The 17432-nt window shown below is 33.1% G+C and overlaps 1 protein-coding gene across 1 annotated transcript in view; it reads right to left on the reverse strand.

The window, feature by feature from the left end:
* LOC143084313 (uncharacterized) overlaps positions 1-11336 on the reverse strand; it is a 47816-nt gene extending 36480 nt beyond the window's left edge. The window contains exons 1-5 of the mRNA XM_076260725.1: positions 11265-11336; positions 9443-9518; positions 6119-6361; positions 5239-5724; positions 164-270 (exon numbers count right to left, since the gene is read on the reverse strand). Of these exons, the coding sequence (XP_076116840.1) occupies positions 164-270; positions 5239-5724; positions 6119-6361; positions 9443-9518; positions 11265-11336 (984 nt within the window). The remainder of the gene's footprint in view (positions 1-163; positions 271-5238; positions 5725-6118; positions 6362-9442; positions 9519-11264) is intronic.
* Between the last annotated feature and the right edge of the window lie 6096 nt (positions 11337-17432).

Raw genomic sequence — 17432 nt, forward strand, 5'->3', positions numbered from 1 at the left:
CAAAAGTGAAGAGCTTTACACGAAGTTTGGTCAAGAGCTAAGACATTTGGGCATATTATCATTATGTAAGCATTAGAGCTCTTATGAAGCAGTTTTTACACATTTTTCAAGTGTTTTAAATGGCAATGACTTACTACTATATATCTAACATTAGATCACTCACCAATGGTACTTTGTCCTTGTGAGTGGCAACAAACAAGATCTTTGGGATGCCTGCATATACAACCTTACAATAGGTCAGGATGGAATTGACCCAATATTGCAAGAATACTACAAAATAAAATCAAAATCAGTATAAACAAAGTATATACATTCTGCATTTTTCATATTTGTGATACTACACTTTTAAAAGTTTGTCATTGTCTTTTGTCTTGTAAACCCGTTATTTGAAGAAGAAAAAAACGGCTGAATACTTAGTCAACCTCAATTATTTAAACAGCTGATAATAGTCTTCCTTTAAGTTGGATTATCTGTCAAAAGGTGACAACTATTTCAGTGTATATGTATATTCTATATTGTTGTATTTGTTCTTCAGACTGTTTTATTAACACATAGTTTAAGGAAGGCATATTAAAAAAAGGTAACAATGCTTAAGACCTGCATACAATTAAAACGTATACAAACTAATATTTCACACCACCAAAATAATGGCCAGTTCAAGTTGCGGTCCTGTTTAAGATTTTATGGGACAGGCCTTGGATTTTGTGTTTGTTCTAATCGCTATATTGCTTTTTTAATTATTATTTATGACCGAGAACACAGTTATTCCGTAGTGCATTTCTTTTAATCAAAAAAATTAAAAATTAAAAAAATCACACCTGTTCTATCCAAAACGATTTGTATGGTATATATAGTGTACCACTTTTGGGACGAATTATGTCAAAATTATAGAAATATCCATCAGCTCTAACTAAAACTGTGGACAATTAAAGGTTAAGAGGGTCTATAATTCAGTGTGACAGCTTTATATATACTAATTATTGGCTTTTTTTTTTTAAATTTGGACCAAATCCCTACTTTACCAAATCAAATACTTGCTGGGAACAGTCTGATACGACCGCAGAGGCGGAACCGTGAACAGTTGGGGCAAATTTGGACACACTATTCAAGCTCGATGCCGTCTGAATTTGGATTGTGATCAATTTTTTAAAAGAATATAGGTTTCTGACACAAAATAAATGTAAAAGATCTTAAAAATCTATTCTTAAAACTTTTCAAAAAATTTGGAATTTGAAAATTAAAAAAAAAAACCTAAATATGAACCATTTCAAGAGTGCAAACGCTGAAATGTCTCACCTTCTTTACTAATCATTGATATTATGTTGATAGTCCTCAATATAAAGCTTTATTACAACTGTCACACAAACTTAACATTAACCAAGAAAACTAAACATTGACCAATGAACCATGAAAATGAGGTCAAGGTCTGATGAACCATGCCAGGCAGGCATGTACAGCTAACAATTCTTCCATACAACAAATATAGTCGACCTATTGCTTATACATTGTTAAAGTTTAAGTAAAACAGACCGAAACACAAAAAACAAATCAAAACTTACCTTGGACCACTAAACCATGAAAATGAGGTCACGGTCAGATGACATCTGCCGCCAGCTAGACATGTACACCTTAGAATCATTCCATACACCAAATATAGTAGACCTATTGCATACAGTATAAGAAAAACAGACCAAAACACAACCAGGTGCTTCATAGGGCGCAGCTTTATACGACCGCAGAGGTCGATCCCTGAACAGTTGGGGCAGGTATGGACAAAACATTTAAGCGTGATACAACTCTGAATTTGGATTGTGATCAAATTTTTGACATTATATGGTTTTGTTAAACAAAACAAATGTCAAGCCACTCCATCATCATCATCATCTCAATTCAAATTTTAAATGGACTTTGCAACCATAAACACTCATTTAAATACATCAGAAAGTTATAAAAATAGAAAATGACATGATAGTCACGTCTGGCAAATTTCCAACATACATTATCTAAAAACATTTTAGAAAAGATAAGGAAAAAAAGCTTCATCAGCAACATTTTATATTTGGCAAATTTCCAATGAAGTTATTTACATAAAGTTATTGGCAAATAAAAATAGAAAATGACATCATAGTCATGTCTGGCAAATTTCCAACATATCTTATCTAAAAATATTTTAGATAAGATAAGGAAAAAAAAACTTCATCAGCAACATTTTATATTGGCAAATTTCCAATGAAGTTATTTACATAAAGTTATTGGCAAATAAAAATAGAAAACGACATCATAGTCATGTCTGGCAAATGTCCAACATACATTATCTAAAAACATTTTAGATAAGATAAGGAAAAAAAGCTTCATCAGCAACATTTTATATAGGCAAATTTCCAATGAAGTTATTTACATAAAGTTATTGGCAAATAAAAAAAGAAAATGACATCATAGTCATGTCTGGCAAATTTCCAACATATATTATCAACTACTATTCTATACAAAGAAAGATAACTCCAATTGAAAATTAATTGCTATTGCACAATATTGTGCAATTAGATATTTCTTGCTATTGTGCAATACTGTGCAATTGAAAATTTCTTGCTATTGCACAAAACTTGATATGGAATACTGATTTGGACCAACTTGAAAACTGGACCCATAATCAAAAATCAAAGTACATGTTTAGATAAAGCATATCAAATAAGCCCAAGAATTTAATTTTTGTTAAAATCAAACTTAGTTTAATTTTGGATCCTTTGGACCTTAATGTAGACCAATTTGAAAACTGGACCAAAAATTAAGAATTTACATACACAGTTAGATTTGGCATATCAAAGAACCCATTTATTTAATTTTTGATGAAATCAAACAAAGTTTAATTTTGGACCCCCATTTGGACCAACTTGAAAACTAGGCCAATAATTAAAAATCTAAGTACATTTTTAAATTCAGCATATCAAAGAACCCTAAGGATTCAATTTTTGTTAAAATCAAACTAAGTTTAATTTTGGACCCTTTGGACCTTAATGTAGACCAATTTAAAAACGGGACCAAAATTTAAGAATCTACATACATAGTTAGAATCGGCATATCAAAGAACCCTAATTATTCAATTTTTGATGAAATCACACGAAGTTCAATTTTGGACCCTTTGGGCCCCTTATTCCAAAACCTTTGGGACCAAAACTCCAAAAATCAATCCCAACCTTCCTTTTGTGGTCATAAACCTTGTGTTTAAATTTCATTGATTTCTATTTACTTATACTAAAGTTATTGTGCGAAAACCAAGAATAATGCTTATTTGGGCCCCTTTTTGGCCCCTAATTCATAAACTATTGTGACCTCAACCCCAAAAATCAATCCAAACCTTTACTAAAGTTAGAGTGCGAAAACTAAAAGTATTCGGACGACGATGACGACGACGCAGGACTGATGACGACGCCAACGTGATAGCAATATACGACCAAAAAATTAAAATTTTTGCGGTCGTATAAAAACTTAACTATAACCACTGAACCATGAAAATGAGGTCAAGGTCAGATGACACCTGACAGTTGGACATGTATACCTTACAGTCCTTCCATACACCGAATATACAAGACCTATTGCTTATAGTATCTAAGATATGGACTTGACCACCACAACTTAACCTTGTTCAATGATCCATGAAATGAGGTCGAGGTCAAGTGAAAACTGTTTGACGGGCATGATGAGCTTCCAAGGTACTCACATACCAAATATAGTTATCCTATTACTAATAATAAGAGAGAGTTTAACATAACAAAAAAATCTCCATTCTTTTGTAAGTTGTCACTGAACCATGAAAATGAGGTCAAGAACAATAGATGTGTGACAGACGGAAACTTTGTAACGTAAGGCATCTATATAAAAAGTATGACGCATCCAGGGCTACCACCTTCTAAAATATAAAGCTTTTAAGAAGTAAGTTAACGTCCCTGCTGCCGGATCACTATCTCTATGTTGAACTTTCATCGACACACATTGCAGGTTCAACAAAATCGTTTAATATAATTTCTCCCAGAGCAAATTCAAGATTAAATTTAAAAAATTTGATGTTGTCTGACAATAAGTGCAGCACTCCGTTCATGCTTATGATAAAATCTATACTTCATATAATAAAATCATCAGCTCCTTTTTTGTGAGAATTCACTTATTCAAAATCTAAAAAAAATTTCAGAACACTTTTTTACAAAATCTATGGTCTCTTGACTGATTTGAAAATTTTGATTTTTTTTTTGTCTATGCTCTAATTTCCGAAAAGAATTTAAACTTGGTATATTTAATAAATATTATTGTCTTTCTTGGGATTCATTTATTTTCATGGGTATCAATTTTTGTGGATAGAGAAAAAAATACAATTCGTGGTATACGTAAATTCGCAGATCACTGATTAAAATAAAAACAGATACTTCATTTGTGATATCCCTTTTGATTTAATAGATCATATAATCTCCTTTGTTTGATCAATGAAAAGGTTTTGAATTGTCAAAAACCTCACTTGGCCACTTTAAGTGATAGTGTTCATTAAAAACTTCAATTACAATCATGGACAGAGGCATTCAACTCTATGATTGATATATGATTAAACGCTTATTTCCCCTCATCACGGTATAATGAACAATCATATAAGTAAAAGGTGTGAAAAAAAAGTTTCTGTCATAAACAGCAGTATCTCCGTAATTAATCCTGTAAACTTTTAATCAAGGTAAACCAAACTATGACACGGTAATTAACAACTTGCATTTATTTTCCTTAAACAGTTTTAATCAATTTTAATTTGTTTTTTATCACTGATGTTATATTTTTTTATTATTGAATTGATCAAAACACCTTTATCTTCTTTCAATAAAACATGTGTTAATTTGAAATGTTTAACGCTAGTCAACACTATAAGAGAACTGCACAATATAACTGGAAATAAACATCCGACTCCAAACACATTTCAATTGATATTTTTTTGTTGAATTCTTAAATACATGGTTAGCTATGACCCCACGAAAGCCACAAAAATTGGTAAATCACGAATAAGAATGAATCCACAGTACCTCATATCAATGCTGCAAAATGCGAAACATATTGAGGTTAATATTGCAGTTGGTGACAAGTGACAATGTAAATAAATTACGTAAACATTAAGGTTTGCTTAAATATTTAGAAAATATATCACCTTGCTGTTATAAAAATGTATCCTGTTTGCATTATCTGTGTTGTAATTAACCTGCATATTACCTGCTGGCGTTGGGGTCATGTGCTGCCCTGGAAAACACATCACATCAGGGACCTGTTCATGCAAATCTTTGCTCCCATCAAATACTACAAGAAACAACGCTCGAAATGTCATGAAGGTCTGGTGTGTTGTTAGATAAACATATTGTCCACCAAAATCCCAGAAGATAAGACGTCCAACTTTCATCCTATACTTCCCACTTTTGAGAACTTTTTCCATTTTGCTTCTTATTTCCTCTTTAGTCATTCTTGTTTTCATTTTCTTTCCGATCTGTTTTACTGTGAGAGGCACATTGGAGGATTTCTTAGCTGGTAGAGATTGTGCTGCTGCCGACTTTTCTGAGGGCATAGAGGACAGTGTGGCTTTGTCATAACCAGTTGGACTTGTATCTGAAGCCTGATTGAACTTTACAGTGAGTTCACTCTCCTCTTCTTCTAGAGAGGTCATTAACACTTTGTTGTACACAACATCCAGGGCGTTATAAGAGTCTGAAATTAAATTTAATACATCAGGCAAATCAAATCCGAAACAGCTACAGGCTGTCAAAACCAAGTGAAGAATATAAGAAAAATCATAATTAAGATCAAAATTCAATCTTATCAAGTGTAACTAACATTCACATAATGCTATAAATGTATTTTAAAGAGAGTCATGTTTTAACTGATGGATTGATGACATTATTGATTATCGAAAATAAATGTCAAATTATTCCATAATTTTAACATTAAAATTCAAATTGAATTAACTTGGTGCCTGAATAGAACTCACAAAACATATGGCTACAATGTGATGTAATTAAAATCAGTGCTATAGCATGTCTGCTGATAGGGAGGTCCACACAACAGCATGTGGTCAGATGTTTCTACTTGTGTATTTTCTCACCTGGATCAATTATAATCCACTCTTTCGTCTCAATGTCGAGGCCACAGCGACCTTCAACGAGAGAAATGCCGTCAGTCGGCTGTCGACCATCTAATATAATATCACCAGCTAACAGCTTCACAAGAGTAGACTTCCCAACGGAAAACTGGCCGGTTACCATGCATCTCATATCAAATGATTCATAGCTGCCCTTCCCTAATAAACGATTTAACATGGCAGACTGTTGCCTTTTTCCAACGGGATCTGAAAAAAAAAAAAGTTTGAAAGTTTAAATTTCATCATGTTTGTGAACAAAATGAATGCATACACACACTCAAAGATAATTTCTCCACTTTTTGTCTCTGACACTGGACAATGTTTCAATAAATTTATCTTAAATAATACTATTAGACAAGGATAGATATGTTTCTTATGATGCCGGAGATGTGTTATATACAGCAAGGACTTGTGACATATTTCCTATAAAGTCACAGTGGTCTTTAAATAACCTTAATTAGAAGTTTGCTGCCAGAGCTCTCTCTGTCATTAAAGCAATAAATGAGTATGTTAATGTTTTGATATGTCAGAGTGTCGATATGTCAATGTGTTGATTTATCAGTCTATAAATGTTTTGATATGTCCATGTGTTGATGTATATGTTAGTTAATGTGTTGATATGTCAGTGTGTTAATGCCTTGATGTTTGAATCTGTTAATGTGTTGATATGTCAGTGTGTTAATGCCTTGATGTTTGAATCTGTTAATGTGTTGATATGTCAGTGTGTTAATGTCTTGATGTTTGGATCTGTTAATGTGTTGATATGTCAGTGTGTTAATGCCTTGATGTTTGAATATGTTAATGTGTTGATCTGTCAGTGTGTTGATATGTCATTGTGTTAATGTAAAAGTCTTGTAATATGTTGATGTTAGTGTGCCAATGTACTATTGTGTAGATCTGTCATAGTGTCGATATTTCAATGCATTGAGTTTGTTAATTTAGATCTGTTAATGTATATATCTGTTAATGTATAGATCTGTTAATGTATATATCTGTTAATGTATAGATCTGTTAATGTATAGATCTGTTAATGTATAGATCTGTTAATGTATAGATCTGTTAATGTGTCAATATGTCAATGTGTTTATGTATGAGTCTGGTAATATGTGCATCTATCAGTGTGTCGATGTGTCAATGTGTTGATGTTTGAGTCTGTAAATTTGTTTATATGTCAATGTGTGAATGGTTGAGGCTGTTAATGTGTTGATCTGTTGGTGTGTCGATACGTTATGTGTTGATGTATGAATCTGTTATTGTGTTGATCTCTCAATATGTTGATATGTCAACTTGTTGATGTTTGAGTCTGTTAATGTGTGGATTTGTCAGTGTGTCAATATGTTATTCTTATGCAATTTGTATGTAACAATTTTTTTCATTGGCTAAAAGTTGCCTTCAAATCTACAGTTGACCAGGCGTAACTAAGGAGGGACAACCATTTTGAAATGATTGAATCAACAAATGTTCGATTACTACTATATAATCCAAAATAAAACAACATCTACCTCACACTCGTCATTTTAAACTTATTTTATCCGATTTTGAAGATTACAGGTAACGTAATAACCTCCAGTTTACCCATGACGTCTTTGCGTTTTATCGTATTATTTCTTTTTGAAATGCATTAGAATCGGAATAACAGTACTGTAGTTGAAGAGTTGCCACCGTCAATTTTGATTTGAGGTTCGCAAATTTCCGTTTTACTGTCTCCGCTACGCGTCGCCAGTAAAACTGCATTTGCGACCGTCAAATCTACAATTGACGGTGGCAACTCTTCAACTACAGTACTGTTATTCCTTAAATGTGTTGATGTTTATCTGTCAGTGTTTAAATATGTCAATTAGTTAAATCTATATGTCTATGTGTTGATGTGTGAGACTGTTAATGTATTGATCTGTAAGTGTAATGATGTATAAGTCTGTTAATGTGTTGATCTGTCAGTGTAATGATGTATAAGTCTGTTAATGTGTTGATCTGTCAGTGTTATGATGTATAAGTCTGTTAATGTGGTGATCTGTCAGTGTGGTGATGTGTTGATGTATAAATCTGGTAATATGTTGCCTTTTACAACTGATTTTTATAGTTCGTTCTTATGTTGTACCGTAACACAACTGTCCAAGGTTTGGGGAGGTTTGGGACCCCGCTTACATGTTTAACCCTGCCATATGCTGTATGTATGTGCCTGTCCAAAGTCAGGATCCTGTAATTCAGTGGTTGTCGTTTGTTGATGTGTTACATATTTGTTTTTCGTTCATTTTTTTGTACATTATTTAGGCTGTTAGTTTTCTCGTTTGAATTGAATTACATTTGTCACTTCAGGGCCTTTTATAGCTGACTATGCGGGATGGGCTTTGCTTATTGTTGAAGGTTGTACAGTGATCTATAGTTGTTAATTTCTGTGTCATTTGGTCTCTTATGAAGAGTTGTTTTATTGGCAATCATACCACATCTTGTTTTTTATATGATCTGTCAGTGTGTCAACATGGCAATGTATCAATGTATGAGTATGCTTTTGGGTAGATCTCTCAATGTGTCAATGTGTAAAAAGCTTTAGAATTGTCAATGTATCAATATGTCAGTTTGTTAATGTGTCAACTAGTCATTGTGTCGATATGTTTATGTGTCAATGTTTGGATTTGATACCTCAATTTTGATATGGGGATCTGCCAATGTGTCAATTGATTAATATTTCCATTTGTTAATAGGTCAACTGGTCAATGTGTCTATCCGTTTATGTGTCAATGTATTAATTTGCAAAAAACTACTTATTCTGTAAAATCCAGTTGAGCCGATGGCTGGATTTGGGTGTCAACTGAACAAGTTGAGAATGTTATATAAATCGGGTGAGAATGAATTTAAGGTTATTGTGATCTGTAATCAACAGGTTGAGGAAAGAATCGGCCCCACCCTCATATAAATATTCCACAGTCCCTAAATCGGATGAGAATGAGAGAAGTTTATGTTAAGGTTAATATGATCTTTAATCTGGTAATCAATCAATCTTCATCAATAGCCTACTTTAATTTTCCTATTAATGTTTTTTTTTTTTTTTAACATTATACAGGTTATATGCAGATATCAAGGTTTCCATATATTAGAAATAAGTAACAATACATCATTCATGTCATTCCAGCCAGTATATATAATAATTAACATAGACAATATTGCCTTGTGTGATGAACCAGGAGAATGATAGTACCGCCATTGTTAGCAGACATCAAGGTCTCCGTAATTAGAAACAAGTAATTATTATTTCAGCCAGCATCTGAATAATTAATATTAGATGATTACCTCCAACTACTGGTGCTGCAGGTTCCTGTGATTGGTTGTCAGGAGTCAATTCTGGGGATGTCTTTGACATGGCAGTCTAAAAAAGAAAAACATGTAATAAACTAGTAGAGTGACCTTTCATTGTTAATTTCTGGGTCATTGCCAATCGATACCACATCTTATATATATCCTAAAGTCCTATTTTTGCCATTGACCATTGTTGACAATAAAGATTGTAAGAACAATTTCAAACTTGCCCAAAATGTTTGGAAATGCACAAGATCAAGAAATACACACGTCAGACAAATTATTCTGACAACCAGGTCTTTATGGAGAAAAAGGGAATAAAAGACCACAGACATGGTTGAGTTACAGCGATTGGGATCATCAATCTGAATAACTAAAATAAGGGACAACAAATAAAATTTTACTAAAATTTTATTATATTCTTTCTTTTTCAAATAGTTTAGGATTATGTTTATTCGTTTATTTTGATTTCTTTCAGAAGCAGCTATTGCCAAGTTAAAAACAGTAGTTTTATCAACCATAATCATAATGGAGAAAATACATAATTTCTTAAAGTATGTGTTACTATATTTGTTGTTATTTCTCCCATTGTTTAATTGCAAAAGAAAGGACAAATTCTGGTGTTAGGCTGTTTTCTGATTTTTGTGATACCATGTTTATTTCTTTAAAGGTGTCAGATCACTAATTCTAAATCCCTGTCAGAGCCTGTCTATTCCAACAATTTTTTCAACATTTACAGCTTTATAATATTTTTAACTTCATAGAAAGTAGGTGTTAGTATACTGAATCGTACATGTATAATCTTTCTACCTGCCAATTATAATTCATGTTTAATGTCTTGTAGTAAAATACCAATGTCCGAAGGTAACTACTAAACATAGCCCCTGGTTTTTCTGGAAATCTTAAATAAATATAGTATGGAGCGCATTAATCCTCAATTTTTAATGCAAACTCATTGGCAAGTAAATTATGTCTAAAAATGGTTTAAATATATTTCTCTTTCACAAAAAAATTTCATTTCTGCAAATTTGTTGGTTTAGTTTAAGTAACAATGACATCAAAAGCACTTTTTTTTTAGGGAAGGACTACTTTAGTATATAACTTTACATTCTAAATTGGAGTGAATGAATTGGTGGTCTGACATCTTTACCACATGTTTAATCGCCACAGTAATTGTTTTTCCTTATAAGCCATATCACACGTGAGTAAAATTTACTGCACACGGCCTATTTAATGATGATGTGATTTATTTGTTTTTGTATGTAATGTAAAAAATATGTGCAGGAGAGTTAACGTTACTGAGTTTACTCATTTCATAGAGGTTTTATCTATGTAGGTGGCTTTGTCTACCCGCTACAAACTGAAAGCTTTAAAATCTATACACAGGTTGATAGCATACTAAACATTTTGTTAAGATGTGCTTTTTGTTTTAGTATATGATTATTACATATTTGCATAAACATTTCAATCAACTTTTCCGCACAGAGATACACATTATGTATACATAAAAGGAGATGATGTGATGTATATACCTAGGAGATAGCCAGCTGATGACACAAAAAATAAGAGACATCCAACAGATGAGACACTGATTTCAAACATTTGTCTTTCGCATATGCCAACATCTATATTAGGCAACAAGCTTGGAATTGTCAACTTACCGGGTACATTGTTAACTGACAACAAATACTACAATGACATTGAAAACAACAGGCAACCGTTTTATTGTAACTTCAATGTACCAAGTCTGTTGTGTCTCTAACAATCTGTCAACATATTTGTAAATATCTCTTATTAAATAAGACAGAATATTTACCTTTAGGAAGTCCATCACTTCTTTCTTCTTCCTTTTTCTCTCTTCAGAGTCATTGCTTCTAATTGTTACCATATCATAAGGAGTCTCACCCTGAAATACAATCAAAAACTCTTTTATCAATCATACAAATATACATCTTCTTTAAATAATAGGCAATTGTTGTACTAATTTTATCTATACAATACTTGACATAAAACCAGTCAACCTAAACAAACAACAAATATGAAGTGACATAATAAAGAGATACATGAACAATATTTGAGATTTTACTGTTTAAGAGCATGAATAATCTAGACATCATTGAGATGGGAGCCATCTCTGTGGGCCCCGCTGAAATAATGTATGGTAAAAAAATTGTATCTTTACCATAGGACATGGAGTTGTCAACTGAAACCAAAGTTTTTAACCTTGACTTTTGACACACCCTCTGGTGTTGGTTAATATACATGTCAAGTATAAATTTTGAAATCATAACGGTTCTCAAGATATAGAGTGGACACGATCTTTACCAAAGGACATGGGGTTGTCAACTGAAACTTAAGTTTTTGACCTTGAACTTTGACCTAGGAATTTGTACATACATTATGACACACCCTCTGGTGTTGGTTAATATACATGTCAAGTATAAACTTTAAAAAGATAACGGTTCATAGATATAGAGTAGACACAATTTGTTACGGACGGACGAACGGAAAGACAGACGGACAGACGAACAGACAGTCTGATCACTATAGGACGTCCATCAATTCTTATTATATGTGTAGAATTAATGTATTCCTGTATATTTACACTGTTTTCCTATATTGTACTCGTTATTTAGATTTTGAAAATATCGTAAACGGAACAGAAATAATTCATTGTTATTATATAATTTAAATCGATGCATCTTATATTTTCGGTAAAAAAAAACATTTACAATTATACCTACATTTAAAAGAGTCTGTAATTAAAAATTTTTTTTCGTTTAATAATATAAAATGCTCCGCTGGGCGCAGCTTTATACGACCGCAGAGGTCCAACCCTGAACAGTTGGGGCAAGTATGGACACAAAATTCAAGCTTGATACAGCACTGAATTTGGATTGTGATTAAATATTTGACACAGCATAGGTTTCTGACACAGAATGAATGTGGTCTAAGAACTTAAAAAAATTTAATTTACCTATTCAAACCATATCATTATTATTTGCTTTTAATATATAAATCAGAAATAACCAATTAAAAATGGAAAATTTAAAAGAAAAAAATTGAAAAAAAAATCCCCCCTCAAATTCTTTTGACCCCCTTATGATTCATCACCCCCAAACTCAATCCCAACCTTCCCTTTGAGGTATGGTACCTTGCAGAACAATTTCAGAGCGATCCGTACACTTGAACACAAGTTATTTTCTGGAAACTAGAAAAATGCTTGTTTTTTGGCCCCAAATTCCTTAACCTTTAGAGCAATTACCTCCAAACTCAAACCCAGCTTTCCCTTTATGATATGGAACCTTGCAGTACAATTTCATAAAGATCCATGCACTTACACACAAGTTATTGTCGTGAAACAAGAACTAGAGGCTCTCAAGAGCCTGTGTCGCTCACCTGTTACTGTATTTACTGATGTCGGCCATCTTGGGTGGTAGGCGGGGACATTATACACTTTTTTTTAAATAGATACCCTAGTTATGATTGTGGCCAAGTTTGATTAAATTTGGCCCATAGTTTTAGAAAAGAAGATTTATGTACAAGTTACAAAAATCAACTTAAAAAATGGTGAACCAACACCTGAAGTGGTTATCGTGCGGTTGGGTAATAGCGGGTGGATACCGTGCGGTATTCACAGTTGTTTTTCACTATAAAAGCAAATAAACGATATTAAAGACAACAACACCCATCAATTACCGCATGGTGATTAATTTATTGTGGTCTACATGTTTCGCCAACAAGCGTGGCGTCTTTCTTATGGACATTTAACATGTTTAAATCTTGAAAGATTTGCCCTAAATGTTTTAGTTTCAAAGATATAAAGCAAAAACTGCATTTCACCACTATGTTCTAATTTCAGCCATGTCGGCCATTTTGTTTGGTAAGCAGGGTCATTGGACAGATTGTTTAAACTATATACCACAATGATAATTGTGGCCAAGTTTGGTTAAATTTGGCCAAGTAGTTTCAGAGAAGAAGATTTTTGTACAAGTTACAAAAAATTACGAGAAGTTGTTAAAAATTTACTATAAAGGGCAATAACTCCTTAAGGGGTTGACTGACAATTTTGGTCATTTGACTTATTTGTAGGTCTTACTTTCCTGAACATTATTGCTTTTTACAGTTTATCTCTATTTATAACAGTATTCAAGATAATAACCAAAAACCTACAAAATTTCCTTAAAATAACCAATTCAGGGGCAGCAACCCAACAACAGGTTGTCCGATTCGTCTAAAAATTTCAGGGCAGATAGATCTTGACGCAGGATGCTTGTTTTTTGCCCCTTTTTTTGCCCCTAATTCCTAAAATTTGGAGGCAATAACCCCCAAAATCAATCCCAGCATTTCCTTTGTGATATGGAACCTTGTGGTACAATGTCAGAGAGATCCATACACTAACACACAAGTTATGTCTGGAAGTTACAAAAATGCTTATGTTTGGCCCCTTTTTAGCCCCTAATTCCTTAACTGTTGGTACCATAACCCCCAAAATCAATCCCAACCTTCCTTTGTGATATTGAACCTTATGGTGAAATTTCATAGAGATCCATTCACTTTAACTAAAGTCAGAGTGCGAAAACCAATATGACTTCGGACGACAACGACGACGACGCCAACGTCATACCAATATATGACCGCAAAATTTTGCAATCGTATAAAAATTGATATAGATAATGTTGACATTTGTTGAATTCATTGAGTAAACAGTTTAGTCTTGCTAAAAGTTGTAAATAAAGTAACAGCTCAATGAACTTTTCAAACTATGTAAATTGTAATACCGGTCAATGTTGCAAAACGTGCGTTAATTGTGGAAAAGCAGTGAATATCAAACGAAAATTGAAGCGTGGTTACGATTGTGTTACGGAATTATCATGCTGTCTGCACGTACAAGAATTCTTGCAATAAATGAACATAGATTATGGAAAATATAAGATAAATTTCAGTCTGTGATAATGATGGTGACTGGCTATTTAGCCCTCACACGGTCGGTCCTGGCTTACGCCTTTTGATGCACTTAAATAACTTACTTTTACGTTTGTGACATTTGATATAATTATACAGACCAAAAGTTGACAAACATTTTAAAACAAGAATAGAAACTAAACATTTCCGCAAAGTTGCTGTAATTTTAATGAACTATATTTTAGTGGTAATCACTAAAAACTTATTTCATTGGCTGATCTAAAGAAAATATTTCATCCAGGTGTTGAAGTCCGTGTTGCATATTCAAATAAATTTCATTGGTCAAAACGTTAGCAAACTTTCAATCAAGGTGTTCTCATTGAAGTACGCGTTCATGTTTCAATAGGATACTCAATATTGTAAAATTCAAACCGAGTTTCTCTACGAAGTCCACGTTAACAAACAGAATTTAGAAATATACACTTTTCTGATTCTTCCCACACAACAAAACTGTCTTTTTCGAAAAGCATAATTGCTTTCTACTGATGAACAATACTAATATCAGTGGCGGATTTACCGGGGGCACAGGGGGGCACGTGTTTTATACAAACTTTACAAATACATTGTTTAGTGCCAAGAATGTTAGTATCGATATATGGCATTATAACATTACCATTTCTTGTGATTTTTTATTTTCAAAATTGTCTTCTTTTGACTTTATTCAAAAATAAAAATTTTGTTCTTGCAAGATTTGTTTTAAGACTGAATTTCGTATTTTCTTTTCCCTCCAATTTTCAAAGGAAACTAACAAATGCTATGTTAAAAAAAAACCTCCCCTCCCCCCTTTTCCACAAAAAGTGGATTGGGTTGGCATTGTCTAATATATAATCATCAATGAAATGCCATTTTATTTTTATAAGACATACAATTTGAGAACATAATCTGGGACTAAAACACTTATCCATTAGTCCAAGCATACAATAATATATGATGGTATATTTTTCCTGTTTCAATTACCATGTACATGAACATGTATGAGGCTATGAATGCGCCACCATTTATGAGGATATGAATGGGTTTACTGAAAAGAAAATAATGGGATAAAAAATAAATAACAGAATAAAGAGGTGATGAAATATAAAAAATAGATTGATTGATTGTTGGTTGCTTCACGTCAAGTGGCAAATATGTCATGCATGTTAAGGACGAATATAATAGAGACCAATTGGCAGAAGAATAAAGAATAGAGTGAAATGGCAAAAAATTCAAAGATACTATAGAAACTGACACCTCTTCCCCCACCACCATTACACTCGCATACATACATCTCTAAATATATATTTAATTTTGGTTTCATGGTGACCCCCCCCCCCCCCAGACATCAAGGTTCTGGGTCCGTCCCTGACTATATTAGAATAAAATACAAGCATAAATAAACTGTTATCACAGAGATATGTATCGCCTTTTTGTAATTTTCATAATGCAAATGTTGAAATTAAAATAGCAATAATCTAACATGTAAGTTATGCAAATATTCAAAGTCGATGAACCATGACTGAAGGTACATGGCTAAACAATCTCCATGGAATGAGATGTGCCAATGCTAATACAATTGCATACCAAATACCATTGACTTTATATATGTTGTTCCCTTTAAACAAACCTAAACACAAACATTAACTTGTAAACTATATGTAAAAGTTTCAAAGTCAATGAACCATGATCAGGGGTGGGGCTATATAATCTCCATGGAAACGATACTTTCAAATGCCAATACATTTGCATACCAAATATCATTGACTTAACATTAGCAGTTCATCTTAAACTGATCTAATCACAAACAAATACATGTAAACTAAACAAAAGTTTCAAAGTCAATAGACCATGACTGAGGGGGCGGGGCCAAATATTCTCCATGGAAATGAGATGTGCTAATGCTTATACAACTGAACACGTTAACTTAGCAAAATTTGCAAAGTCTATAGACCATGACTAAGGGGGCGGAGACAGATAATCTCCATGGAAATGAGATATGCCAATGCTTACACAACTGCATACCAAATATCATTCACCTACCACTAGTGGTTCCCCATATATTGACTTAATCAAAACTAATACATGTAAACTATGAAAAGTTTCAAAGTCAATAGACCTTGACTGAGGGGGCGGGGCCAAATAATCTATATGGTAATGAGATGTGCCAATGCTAATACAACTGTATACCAAATATCATAGACCTACCACTAGTGGTTCACCATGAACTAGACCTAATCACAAACTAATACATTGTTGAGGCCGCTGTCGCACCGCCGCCGCCGCCGGAAACAGCATACCTATGTCTCGCTTTTTGCCTCCATCAAGGCGAGATAAAAAAAATGTTGTATTTGTCACAAATATATGGTTGATTTTTATTGTATACTTACATGTATATGACAATAAAGACTTATTCCATCCCCCCATTCCCCCTTAGAAAAAATTAAAATCGTACGTTAACTACATGTTTTAGACTGAAAAAGCTAGAAAGGGGATGAAATTACTTTGTAAATATATTGGGGTAAATTTTAAAGTAAAGAAGTGATTTGGTCCAGAAGAAAAGGTAAACAATTAGTATTTCTGAATTCGACGATATCAAACAAAATCCAAAGTTGCCACGGTCCATGTCCTGAGTTAAGGTTAATACAATATTCTATAATTTTGATAATATGCCCCAAAAGCAGAACAACACAGGGATGATCCAGGATTTTTTAAGGGGAAGTAATTCCCTAAAAGTGAAAATATACAGTCGAGCGATGCGAATTAAAATTTTTAAAATAATTTCATGCAAAAAAATAGACATATATATATGAGCCAGTCCATGCAAAAAGGTACAAAAACGAAATTCTAAAACGTGTGCATAACTATTGGTAGCAGACTTCCCGTATGAGAATATTAGGAGGATTCCGCTTAAAAATAGCAGGAACCCAGGCGGAATCCAAATCTAAAATTCAAACTAAATTAGTATTATCCCAACTCAAATCGGTCCATTTTATTCATTAGGAATGTATTTCTACTTGAAATACCAAGTACTTGTTGTTAGCCT

The sequence above is a fragment of the Mytilus galloprovincialis genome, chromosome 7, assembly GCF_965363235.1.
Source record: "Mytilus galloprovincialis chromosome 7, xbMytGall1.hap1.1, whole genome shotgun sequence".
In the NCBI taxonomy this organism is placed as follows: Eukaryota; Metazoa; Mollusca; class Bivalvia; order Mytilida; family Mytilidae; genus Mytilus; species Mytilus galloprovincialis.